The sequence below is a fragment of the Macrobrachium rosenbergii genome, chromosome 30, assembly GCF_040412425.1.
Source record: "Macrobrachium rosenbergii isolate ZJJX-2024 chromosome 30, ASM4041242v1, whole genome shotgun sequence".
NCBI lineage: Eukaryota > Metazoa > Arthropoda > Malacostraca > Decapoda > Palaemonidae > Macrobrachium > Macrobrachium rosenbergii.
This window is the reverse complement of record NC_089770.1, coordinates 7,181,001-7,195,452: the sequence shown is the minus strand read 5'-3', so window position 1 is coordinate 7,195,452 and position 14,452 is coordinate 7,181,001. Positions and strand designations below refer to the sequence as shown.

Sequence of the window (14,452 nt, the reverse complement as noted above, 5' to 3'; positions counted from 1 at the left end):
TCTATATTTAAATATATGTACATATATATATATATATTATATATATATATATATATATATATATATATATATATATATATATATATATATATACATACATACATACATACATACATACATACATACATACATACATACATACATACATTGCTTTGTCTTCCATTTTAATCTCCAGCAGGCTCCTAAATTTATCTCCAGAATGATTTGACTTCCTTTCTTAAGATCCAAAATTCATTTTCAAAACATTATGAATTCCTCTTACGAGAGCAAAAACTACATATTTGATATTTCATTTGCCTGTCTCCAAAAAATGTATTGTATTACCATTTCTCTTGCTGGGATCCAAAATTTATTTTGGAAATATTTTAATATCACTGGACAGGATCCAAAATTTATTTTGGAAATCATTTACTATCACTGGACAGGATCCAAAATTTATTTTGGAAATAATTTATTATCACCTTTTTGGATCCAAAATTTATTTTCAAATACCTCACTCCTCCACCAATAATATTTAAAACCTTTCACTCGTCAGGATCTAAAATATCCCCAGTTCTCGTAGGAGTATCGGGAAGGAGTCTATCGGGATCCTCTGCGTCCTCCGACGAGGGAAGGTCACCTCCTTCGGGATTCCTGCAGGACTCCTCATTAGTATGAGGAAGGGGTCCTATCAGGCTTAGGACGACTGGCAGGAATACTAAGCCGTGGTAGACGCCGAAAATGAATACGCCGAAGAATATCTGGTGAGTATAAAGAATATTAAGAATTTTTTTTTACTTTTTGAGGGTTACCTCGCCGAGGCTTTGTTGTTTTCATTGTAAAGAATATTAAAATTTTTTTTACTTTGTTGAGGGTTACCTCGCCGAGGCCCAACTGTTTCATATAAAGAATATTGAGAATGGTTTTTTCACCCAGTTTGTTGAGTTACCTCGTCGAGGCCCTATTTTCATTATAAAGAATATTAAGAATGTTTTTTTTTTACTTATTTGTAGAGGGTTACCTCGTAGGGGCCTATTGTTTTTATTATAAAGTACATTAAGAATGTTTCTTTACTTTGTTGAAGGTTACCTCGTCGAGGCCATATTGTTTTCATTGTAAAGGATATTAAGAATGGTTTTTCACCAAGTTTGTTGAGAATTACCTCGTTGAGGCCTCATTGTTTTTTTTATAAAGAACATTAAGAATTGTTTTTGTTTCCCAGGTTGTTGAGTTACCTCGTCGAGGTATTTTGCTACAAACTCACCAAAGAATATCATGTGATTACAAAGAATATGTTGAAATAGGTTTTCACTCAGGTGAATAGAGGTTTACCTCGGTGAGGCCATCCCTCTTGTTATTGTGAAGGAATTATACTTATTTTAACATTTTTTTCCTCTCTCTCTCTCTCTCTCTCTCTCTCTCTCTCTCTCTCTCTCTCTCTCTCTCTCTCTCTCTCTCTCTCTCTCTAGTTGTACCTGGTTCTAGGTTCATTAAAGGTTAATTTACGTAATTCTGGACTGTTTAAAGGTTAATTTACCTAGTTCTAGATTGTTTAAAGGTTAATTTACCTAGTTCTAGACTGTTGAAAGGTTAATTCACCTATTTCTAGACTGTTGAAAGGTTAATTTACCTAATCTAGATTGTTGAAAGGTTAATTCACCTAGTTCTAGACTGTTTAAAGGTTAATTTACTTAATTCTAGATTGTTTAAAGGTTAATTCAGCTAGTTATAGACTTTTTAAAGGTTAATTCACCTAGTTCTAGACTGTTTAAAGGTTAATTCTCCTAATTCTAAACTGTTTAAAGATTAATACAACTAGTTCTAGACTGTTTAAAGGGTAATACACCTAGTTCTAGACTGTTTAAAGGTTAATTCACCTAGTTCTAGACTGTTTAAAGGCTGATTCGCCTAATTCTAGACTGTTTAAAGATTAATTCACCTAGTTCTAGACTGTTTAAAGGTTAATTTACCTAGTCCTATGCTGTGTAAACGTTAATTCACCTAGTTCTAGGCTGTTTAAAGGTTAATTCACGTAGTTCTAGACTTGTGTAAAGGTTAATTCACCTAGTTATAGACTGTTTAAAGGTTAATTCACCTAGTTGTAGATTATTTAAAGGTTAATTCACCTAGTTCCAGGCTAACTAAACGTTGATTCCAGGCGCAGCCATCGTACCTTGTAAAATGTGATGAAGACGTGGGAACTGGAGAATGCCAAAAACACGATGGCCAGAAAGGTGGAACACGCCCCGTTGATGACCGGCGACCCTATTTCCCTGACCGTCTGCCTGACCCGGGCATCTCTGTCTCCTTCGTTGACCTGGTTTGGAAGGGGCGTGGTTCATGCATCACGATAGCCGGTAAGATCAGGTTGGTTTCATTTAGTTGAATTTGTTGGGAATACTGCTGCTACTGCTAGTACTACTTTTACTGCTACTAATACTACTGCTAGTACTACTTTTACTGCTACTATTGTTTTACAAAAAGTTATTATTATGATAAATCACAGAAGGAGGTTTAACTACAGTAGAAACTCAAATAGAATGTGATATTGCATGTTGAAAGGTGCATATATAAAGATGTATGCATACACTTTTGTATACACACAAATATACATATGTGTATGAATATATATATACATATATATACTGTATATATGTATATATATATATATATATATATATATATATATATATATATATATATATATATATATATATATATATGTATGTATGTATGTATATATATGTATATGTATACACTGTATATAGTAGTATATATATGTATATAAGTATATGTATATGTATATATATATATATATATATATATATATATATATATATATATATATATTGTCATGACTATATTGTAGAGAATACAAAAGAACCTCGTCAGCAAACCTACCCTTAAGAAGTGCAGAGCAATGTGGACAGAGTAGTCGACACAGAGTCCTATGCACAGGACAAGGTTAATACAGGTTATGATATCCACCGTAAGGCCCCACCAAGACATCAGTGCCATGACGTCGATCTTGGGAAGATAATAATAATAATAATAATAATAATAATAATAATAATGGGTGTAAGGGACCTTTGCCATGACGTCGATCTTGGGAAGATAATAATAATAATAATAATAATAATAATAATAATAATAATAATAATAATAATAATAATAATAATAATAATAATAATGGGTGTGAGGACCTTTGCCATGACGTCGATCTCCAGGAAGATAATAATAATAATAATAATAATAATAATAATAATAATAATAATAATAATAATAATAATAATAATAATAATAATAATGGGTGTCAATGACCTTTGCCATGACGTCGATCTTGGGAAGATAATAATAATAATAATAATAATAATAATAATAATAATAATAATAATAATAATAATAATAATAATAAGTGTGAGGACCTTTGCCATGACGTCGATCTCAGGAAGATAATAATAATAATAATAATAATAATAATAATAATAATAATAATAATAATAATAATAATAATAATAATGGGTGTAAGGGACCTTTGCCATGACGTCGATCTTGGGAAGATAATAATAATAATAATAATAATAATAATAATAATAATAATAATAATAATAATAATAATAATAATAATAATGGGTGTGAGGGACCTTTGCCATGACGTCGATCTCGGGAAGATAATAATAATAATAATAATAATAATAATAATAATAATAATAATAATGGGTGTAAAGGGACCTTTGCCATGACGTCGATCTTGGGAAGATAATAATAATAATAATAATAATAATAATAATAATAATAATAATAATAATAATAATAATGGGTGTGAGGGACCTTTGCCATGACGTCGATCTTGGGAAGATAATAATAATAATAATAATAATAATAATAATATAATAATAATAATAATAATAATAATAATAATAATAATAATAATAATAATGGGTGTGAGGACCTTTGCCATGACATCGATCTTGGGAAGATAATAATAATAATAATAATAATAATAATAATAATAATAATAATAATAATAATAATTAATAATGGGTGTAAGGGACCTTTGCCATGACGTCGATCTTGGGAAGATAATAATAATAATAATAATAATAATAATAATAATAATAATAATAATAATAATAATAATAATAATAATGGGTGTGAGGACCTTTGCAATGACGTCGATCTTGGGAAGATAATAATAATAATAATAATAATAATAATAATAATAATAATAATAATAATAATAATAATAATAATAATGGGTGTGAGGACCTTTGCCATGACGTCGATCTCAGGAAGATAATAATAATATAATAATAATAATAATAATAATAATAATAATAATAATAATAATAATAATAATAATAATGGGTGTGAGGGACCTTTGACATGACGTCGATCTTGGGAAGATAATAATAATAATAATAATAATAATAATAATAATAATAATAATAATAATAATAATAATAATAATGGGTGTGAGGACCTTTGACATGACGTCGATCTTGGGAAGATAATAATAATAATAATAATAATAATAATAATAATAATAATAATAATAATAATAATAATAATAATAATAATAATAATAATGGGTGTAAGGGACCTTTGCCATGACGTCGATCTTGGGAAGATAATAATAATAATAATAATAATAATAATAATAATAATAATAATAATGTGTGAGGACCTTTGCCATGACGTCGATCTTGGGAAGATAATAATAATAATAATAATAATAATAATAATAATAATAATAATAATAATAATAATAATAATAATAATAATTGTGTGAGGACCTTTGCCATGACGTCGATCTTGGGAAGATAATAATAATAATAATAATAATAATAATAATAATAATAATAATAATAATAATAATAATAATAATGGGTGTGAGGACCTTTGCCATGACGTCGATCTTGGGAAGATAATAATAATAATAATAATAATAATAATAATAATAATAATAATAATAATAATAATAATGGGTGTGAGGACCTTTGCCATGACGTCGATCTTGGGAAGATAATAATAATAATAATAATAATAATAATAATAATAATAATAATAATAATAATAATAATAATAATAATGGGTGTGAGGGACCTTTGCCATGACGTCGATCTTGGGAAGATAATAATAATAATAATAATAATAATAATAATAATAATAATAATAATAATAATAATAATAATGGGTGTGAGGGACCTTGACTTCGTTTGGACGAAAATGATTGCGAACATTGTTTTTAGTAATTGTTATAATAATGTTAATTAAAGATATTGATAATAATGATATCGAAGATGGTAGTAGTTATGATATCTCATGATATATATATACATTATATATATATATATATATATATATATATATATATATATATATATATATATATATATATATATATATATATATATATATATATATATATATATATATATATATATATACATACATACATACATACATACATACATACACATTACCCTTACCAGCGTGAACACGACACAGATCAGGACATAAATCAAGCCAAGACGTTGGCCAAAGTACGAACGTCATCACTAGCACAGCCACCATGGCCAGACATAGATTCCGAACCAGCTCTACGAATATGATCTTGTTCGTTTCCCATCCTGCGTACTGGAAGGCTATGGCTTCGGCGAAGGCTGGTGGGGAGAATTGGATGAGTGATGATGTGGATGAAAGGAGAAAAAGAGTAGAAGAAAAGTTCTTGCAGCTCAAAACACGTCTACTTTTTGAAAAAATTGGTGGAATTAAGAGAGCCTGGAAAAGAGAGACAAAGAGAGAGAAAAATAGTTCTTGCCGCTCATGGACACGTCTACTTTTTGAGGCTGCTGGGATAAGAAAAAGAGAGAGAGAGAGAAAAGGAATAGAGAGAAAATATAGAAATTTCTCAAACGGACATAGGGACAGATGGAATAAAAGAGAGAAAAAGAGGTAAAATTATTTTTCCAGGCTTTCTGTAAATTACTAGCCAAAATGCTTCCTAAAAATATAAAGTTCTATTTTCAAGTTTCTTGAAATTCACTGACCTTTTAAACTGCTTCAATATTTACCAAGTTCAAAGATTTAACAACGAATTCATATAACGAAATCGTGATTATTTCTCTTAATTTTTGCTTCTTTCAAATTACGAGCGTTCTTGAAATTCACTCACCTGAAAAACCGGCGTTTTTGATCAGTTGCTTGACCTCCTCCATTGCTTGAATTTGTTTGTTCCTGTCATGCAGAGAACAGTGTACGTAGTCGAATTTGCTTGCCTGGAAAAAGCACAAAAAAAAAAAAAAAAAAAAAGATGCTTGCCTGAAAAAAGCACAAAAAATAAAAAAATTACGCTTGCCTGGAAAAAGCACAAAAAAGTAAAAAAAAATATGCTTGCCTTGAAAAAGCACAAAAAAGTAAAAAAAAAAGCTTGCCTGGAAAAGGAATAAATATAAAATATAAGAAATAAAAAACATGCTTGCCTGAAAAAAAAATGCTTGTTTGAAAAAGGTAAAAAAATTAAAAAACTGACTCTGAAAATTATAAAAAAATAAAAAATGCTTCCCTGAAAAAATAAAATAAAAAACTGCCTAAAAAAACAAATATATATATATATATATATATATATATATATATATATATATATATATATATATATATATATATATATATATATGGATATATATATATATATATATATATATACATATATACATATATAAGCCACTTGCCTAAAAAAATAAACACTTCATTGCTATGGCGAAGTTTAGGCTCATGAAATGATTTTGTCCAACTCAAATGTCCTCCTTCCCCTCCCCCATCGTTTGCCAAGTCCTACCCCCTCCCTCAATCCCCAACCCCTCCCAAAGGCTTAGATCGAACGTGCTGGTCAACAGGTGAGGAAATACTGACGATGAAACTGCTGAAACTGACTGAAAAGACACTGAAGCCACTGAAACTGACTCAAGTGTCGATTAAGCTATTGAAACTGACTGAAAATGGCGGTGAAACTACTGAAATGACGGTGAAACTACTGAAACTGAAATGTCACTGAAATGACTGAAATGACATTGAAATCGTGCCACTACTGAAACTGACTAAAATGTCGATCATGCTACTGAAACTGACTGAAATGTCACTGAGACTACTGAAACTGGCTGAAATGACGGTGAAGGTTCTACTGAAACTACAAAATGTCGATCTCACTGAAACTGACTGAAATGACACTGAAGCCACTGAAACTGACTGAAATGTCACTGAAACTGACTGAAATGACACTGAAGCCACTGAAACTGATTGAAATGACACTGTAGCCACTGAAACTGACTGAAACAAGATCTGACTGAATAAATTCCATTGAAATTGAACTTTTTTACCAAAACACACAAAAAATTCAGTTTAACAGAAGAATGAAAAATGTATAAAAAAAACCTGAGACTTACCAGCACCGACGGCGCTGGCTTTCCGATGGCGAGGTTACCGTCGAAGTGGAAGTAGGTCTGGTACTTGGCTCCGGCGGGAGAGAAGAGGAAGGCCGAGAGGCTCTCCCTGAAGAAGGAATCGTTCAGGGGCTTGTCTCTTATATCTGCAGGAGGGAAGGAGGAGGAGTTGATGACGTCATACTAATACAAATATATATATATATATATATATATATATATATATATATATATATATATATATATATATATATATATAGATAGATAGATAGATAGATAGATAGATAGATAGATATAGAGACATTAATAGAAAGAATAAGAATGATTGGAGAGAGAGAGAGAGAATTGTTCTTATAATGTTTGATAATTGAAATTATATAGATATGATATGTTCTTATAATGTTTATATAATATAAATTATATACATATATATATATATATATGTATATGTATACATATATATATATAGATAGATAGATAGATAGATATATATATATAGGCATTGAACAGAAAGATTGATATAGATAGATAGTTAGATAGATAGATGAGAGATAGATAGATAGAGAGGCACTGAGACAGAGAGATTGAGAATGATTGGTTGAGAGAATTGTTCTTGTAATAGATAGATGGATAGATAGATAGATATTATGTGATATATACATATTACATACGTATTCATAAGATAACAGTAGAGAGAGAGAGAGAGAGAGAGAGAGAGAGAGAGAGAGAGAAAACAAACAAATACCTTCTCCAACATCTCTCAGCGTATAGTCGACCATGGCGTCGAACCAGGAATCGACGTGAGAAATAAACCGGTTCTCCTGCAGAGCCCTCGTCAGATTGTCGACCTTGTAGAGTTCCTGTGGGTAGTCGAGTGGCCCTAGATACACGGTCCCTCTCTCGCCTGGTTTTGGAAAGTGTTTTAATATACAAAATGGATATGAACTGAATATTAATAGACAAAGTAATATGGTACAGGATATTAATAGACAAAGTAATATGGTAATGTTGATCAATGCAGACAAATGCATATTTTATTAACAGAATATTGAGAGAAAAAATAATATGGGAATATTGATCATTACAAACAAATAACTAACAATGGCAGTAACAAATATAACAGTGAAAATAACATTGACAATAACATTTAAAGCAAAAAAAGTAATACGAATAATTATGATCATAAAAATGACTAATAATAGCAAATAAAAGAGGAACTATGGTGATGTTATATTAAGAAAATCCACAATAATAATAATAATAATAATAATAATAATAATAATAATAATAATAATAATAATTTAGACCTCACCTGCTTCTGGGTAATACACCTGTAGCCTTGACAGAAACTGGAACAGGTAAGTCGTTTTCGGAATGAACCAGATCATGTTGAATTCCTGTCTCAGACCCGTCACGCCCCAGACGCATGCGCCGAAGAGTGCCAGAGTTGCCAGAAGCACCAAGACCTAAATATGGTTATGAACAGAATTTGAATAAATGCTGTTGAGTGATTGATTAGCATTTTGGTTTGATAATGTTATTTTATCGAAATTTATAGGAATAATGGTTGATACATGCACCTGTCCCGGTTATTTCCAAGGTATAGTGAATTCGATTTTAAAGGTATTTGTGGTTTTAAAAGACATACATACATATATATATATATATATATATATATATATATATATATATATATATATATATATATATATACATATATATATATATATATATATATATATATATATATATATATATATATATACATATACAGTATATATATATATATATATATGTATTCATTTGGAATGTGGTCACCTTGTCTCACCTTGACTGGTTTCTTTAAGAGGAAATTCGTGTAATATTTGGCAAAGACGTCCTTGAAGAATTCCCTCCGGGAACATTTGTTCGGTGACCAGTTCTCGTGCTTGTAGCACCAGAACGCACCGTTCCTGTTGTCTGTGGAGGTACAGAAAAGAACGAATATATATATATATATATATATATATATATATATATATATATATATATATATATATATATATATACACATAATATACATATATATATAGTATATATAGATATATATTACCTCCTTTAGTAAGTGCATTATATATCTAGACCGTTGGGACTCAAGATTATTTAAAGGAAAACATAAATAATAAAGTTTTAAGAATAATATTAGCAGTCAGATAGCAGGATGAAGTAAGAAATGGTACCACAGGGACAATTACAGAAATTATACAGCAGACGAGATAATGATGATGATCAATGGGAGTTGGAGGTGGCTTGGACATCTTAGGATTAGCCTAGGCCTAGGGGATAGCTGCAACCCCTTTCATTCCTTTCAGTGTACCCTCGTTCATATTCTTTTTCTTCCATCTTACTTCCCACCCTCTCCTAACAATGGATTCATAGTGCAACAGCCAGGTTTTCCTCCCGTTACACCTTCAAACCTTAGGTTTTGGCCTAAATTCTACATTCTATTCTAGGTAGGTCTAGAAAGAACGCAGCTAATCTTCACCGAGAATTTTGCCTCTGACAAAGGCTGTTTTATTAAAAATTATAGTTAAATTAAATGTTTCCTGCAAAAGAACATGAGAACTACTTCGTAACGCGTTTAAAAAACCTCCCGTAGTCTTGGCAGTATGGTGGTTCTAGCCCTTCGTCAAGTTTGAATCTGAGCATGTTGTAACTATCATTGTGAAAAGTGCGTCAATTTACCCATTTCGTTCAAGTTTTGTGTTCCATTTCTTATCTAAACCCGATGGTGCATTGAAGGAAAGAAAACCAACAAAGCAGAAACGAAAGTAGAAAGAATAGGGACAGAAAAACTGTGACAGGCCACCGGTGGTTGGAAGAGCTCATGGCTACAGTAGGTGTACAATCGAAACAATTCTGAAGGGTAGAGAGAGAATGATGGAACACTTTGAAGGCTTTTCTCAGATGAATGCTACTGTTATTCCTAAACAACATAATGGATTGATTACTGAAATGGACGGATGATTTTATTACAGGAACAAAATCAGAGGATGGCCCCGATTAGCCTAGCGTTCGACCTAGTCATCGAGGGAACTAGAGTAAGTGTTAACTTTTCTTGTTTTGTGTGTCACTGTGTGTGTGTGTGTGTGTGTGTGTGTAGAGTAAGCCACTCATAGAACTGTTTACTTGAAAATATTATTAAGTATTCTAACTCCTTTAATTTTCAGCTTCCGAACAATAATTTTTATCTAATTGTCGAACGACGCAGAAGTTTGACTTGAATGTAGCCTCGGCATTCTTTTCCAAATTGAAAATGTTATTATGAATGTCATTCAACTTCTTGTCGATCGTTATCCGTAGCTTTATTCGTGCATTCTTATTTATTTTGAGTATTTAACTGTTACAAAATAAGACACGTGTAGCCTAGATTAGAAACGGTTTCTTCCGCCCTGGCTAACTTCATTACTCCACACCCGCCTCTCCCAAACACGGTCTAGAGATTATTCTTATCGTGTTTATAATATAAAAAAATGAAAAAAAGCCTTATAGAAAGGATCGTTCGAAAATATAAAGCGGTGTTTTGCAAATTATTTATCCAATAACCAATTTTATACAGTCTGTTAACAGCTTTCCTTTATATTAACCATCACCTTGATAAGGGTGTGTGGATACGTAGCCTAGTGTTTATGCAGTTCGCTGGAGGTAATAAAATGTGTCATTTATTCCGTGGTTATTGCTTATCGTTACTATTTTATATATGTTTTTGTTATTGATTTTAAAGTGCATATTCAGTATGCTATGTTATAGTCTGTCGTATATTATAAGTTAAATAGTGTTATGTTTACATCAGCTGGTATAGCTACTCCACCTCCCCAAACCACTCCTCATATACCATAAGCACTGCGTATTTATACAGAACAAGGCGTTATGAAAAGGATTTTACAGAAATTAACAGGTTTTTATACAAAATCTATTAAATCAGGTATTTTATGTAGTACGTCAATAGTTTTATTTTATAATATATATCACTAAAGATTCTGTGTGAATCTGTAGGACTCTTAGTCTAATGTTATAATGCTTTTAGTGTGAATTTCCTCCGGGTTTGTTGTTCATCACCATTTTTCCCATATCATTTTTGCTCCCGATTTTCATGTGCATATACAGTGTGCTGTCTTACAGTCTGTCGTAGTATTTTATGTTGAAAGCTTACGCTTAATACATTACGTTGATTACGCTTAATACATTACGTTGATGTGCTAACTGTAGCCTCAGTAATCGGCCTAGCTGTCGAGTCTTAACTCAGAATATGATCGAATAATTTGAATAATGATTTTAATTTTATTCATTTAATCTTTTTGATAAAATGCGTGTCGAGTACTATGCGTAGTCGAATACAATATTTGGCAAGCACTGTGTAGGCCTATGCGGTATACGTAGGATTCGCCTCCCACTCCTCACTATTTATTATTTATTTGGAAACTTAATGACTGATTTGGGCAACTGTCAGTAGTGGTGGTGCCAGCTGGGCTCCTGTGGGCATCAGAAGTTAAAAGACAAAGGCCTATCTGGGCATGAGTGCTGTAAATTGGGAAGCTGGAGACGAGTGGAAAGTTGTGGAACATTTGGGAAGTTAAACTACAGGAGGCAGTGTTAATCACACACACACACACACACACACACACACACACACACACACACACACACACACACATGTATGTATATTCGTGTGTGTGTTTGTTTGTAAATATTAACTCACGGCCTCCAGTACATTGTGATTCGAAGGGTCTCAGTGAAATTCCACCACTCGTGTTTTTACTGTGCTTTATCTTGCACAAATCTCCACTCATCTCCAGCCTCTCTTCTCATAGTTCTCATCCAAGTGGGTCTGTGTATCCCAACTCTTCTAGTGCCCCACAGGAACCAGGCTGACCATATGATCACGTACTATTCTCCCAAAGGTTGTAAAGTATATATATATATATATATATATATATATATATATATATATATATATATATATATATATTTAATTTATGTGTTAACGAGCTCGTCTCATTAGCAATGAATTAGGTACCTGGTGATCGGTTGATTGGGGTGATTCACAGCCAGAGTCAAGGAGGTATGAGCCTAGCAATCTCATCTCCCAAAAAACTGATAGAAACTAAAACAGAAGCAAAGATAGAGTTCCAAAGCTTGGGAGCAGAAAGAGAGAAATTCACTAAGAGTTAAACCCGAGTATTAACTCGAAGATTAGCTCACCCTCGAGTCGCCTCTGGTCGAGGGTGAACCAGGCCGTGAAGAAGGTGATCTGTAGGGCGTAGAGGACCAGCACTCCGACGGCGGAGTAGATGCAGAAGGATCTCAGGGCTGGGAGGACCTTTTTGGCGGAGTAGTCAGAGGGGGTGGGAGGAGTGTTAGAAGGAAAGACTTAATCGTTCAGTAAATATGTATATATAGATACATATATATACATATATATACTTGCATATCTATATATATATATCTATATCTATATCACCCAGACATTGTACAAACATTAGAAATAACATATTTACAGTCGTAGCGCCAATGAGGAACGCAGCGAAGTCTGTCAGAGATGTTACGGTGATGGCGGCTCCCGCGTGGCGAAGAGCTAGTCCCATTCTGTTCTTAAGTTCTTTGGGAAGACGCTCCTGGGAATACAGAAGGGTTAAAGAGGTTTTAGACTCACTCATTATTATTATTATTATTATTATTATTATTATTATTATTATTATTATTATTATTATTATTATTATTATTATTATTATTAAAAGTTTTACCAGACCACTGAGCTGATTATCAGCTCTTGCGGGACTGGAAAAAATTCTTGGTCTAAGTTCTGGGCTCTTTTGAAAGGGGAGATTATTCTTCTCATTTCCTATTTGGGTTTTCTATGGGTTTCAGTGGAAATCGTTTTCAAAAACACTACCAGATCGAAAAGTTAAACTTTTTATTGGTTTCTCTTTCTGTTGTGATTTCATGCAGTACTAATTTGTAGACTTCTTCATAGCAATTGAACATATATATGTATATATATATATATATATATATATATATAAATATATATATATATATATATATATATATATATATATATATATATATATATATATATATATATATATATATACATACATACATACCATACACACATTATATAAATACATAAGGCAATAAAACATTCATGATCTTTTTTAAAATCTGCATTAGTTTAATCTGTTTCTCAACCAAAGTCCATTTAGAAACTGCACAGATAGATGACAATGTTCACTACAATCATATTATAAATCAAACACTTTAGAACTCATTCAACTCTGACCACTGTAACCCACCAATCAACAGCACTCCACTTGCCTCCTGGTTGTTGAGATTGTTGAAACTCTGCACAATGACAAACATGTCGTCAACGCCTAGACCCAACAGCAGGAGAGGAAGGATGCTGTGCACAGGTCCGTAGGGCAGCCCGATGCCCGCACATAGGCCGAAGGATATCGCCACGGCCATGAAGGCTGTGAGGATGCCCAGCATGGATAGCACGGACTGTGAAGGGCAGTTATGAGAGATTTCTGTTGAACAGACCTTTAAGGTAGGGCGTGAAGGATTATAATGAGAGAGTTCTGTTGAACAGACCCTGAGATTAGGGTGCAAATGATGAGAGATTCCAGTTGAACAGACCTTTAGGTTAGGGGATGGAAGACAACAATGAGAGATTCCTTTTGAACAGAACTGTAGGTTAGGGTGTGAAGGATAATAATGAGAGATTCTTATTGAACAGACCCTTAGATTAGGGTGCAAATAATGAGAGATTCCTTTTGGACAGGCCTTTATGTTAGGGGATGAAGGACAACAATGAGAGATTCCTATTGAACAGGGATGAGAGATTCCTTTTGAGCAGAACTTTAGGTTAGGGTATGAAGGACAATAATGAGAGATTCCTATTGAACAGACTCTTAGATAAGGCTGCAAATAATGAGAGATTCCCTTTGAAGAGACCCTTAGGCTAGGGGCTGAAGGATAATAATGAGAGA

General features: G+C 32.1%; 1 protein-coding gene across 1 annotated transcript in view; it reads right to left on the bottom strand.

Annotated features, from left to right (window-relative positions):
- Positions 1–172: 172 nt before the first annotated feature.
- The window catches only part of LOC136854969 (patched domain-containing protein 3-like), a 23,958-nt gene continuing 9,678 nt past the window's right edge, over positions 173–14,452 (bottom strand). Inside the window, 13 exon segments of the mRNA XM_067131633.1 lie at positions 173–740; positions 2,153–2,296; positions 2,881–3,006; positions 5,472–5,523; positions 5,525–5,645; positions 6,158–6,260; positions 7,425–7,567; positions 8,167–8,325; positions 8,734–8,887; positions 9,250–9,380; positions 12,663–12,780; positions 12,959–13,075; positions 13,779–13,964. Coding sequence (XP_066987734.1) covers positions 525–740; positions 2,153–2,296; positions 2,881–3,006; positions 5,472–5,523; positions 5,525–5,645; positions 6,158–6,260; positions 7,425–7,567; positions 8,167–8,325; positions 8,734–8,887; positions 9,250–9,380; positions 12,663–12,780; positions 12,959–13,075; positions 13,779–13,964 — 1,770 coding nt within the window. The 3' untranslated portion in view covers positions 173–524.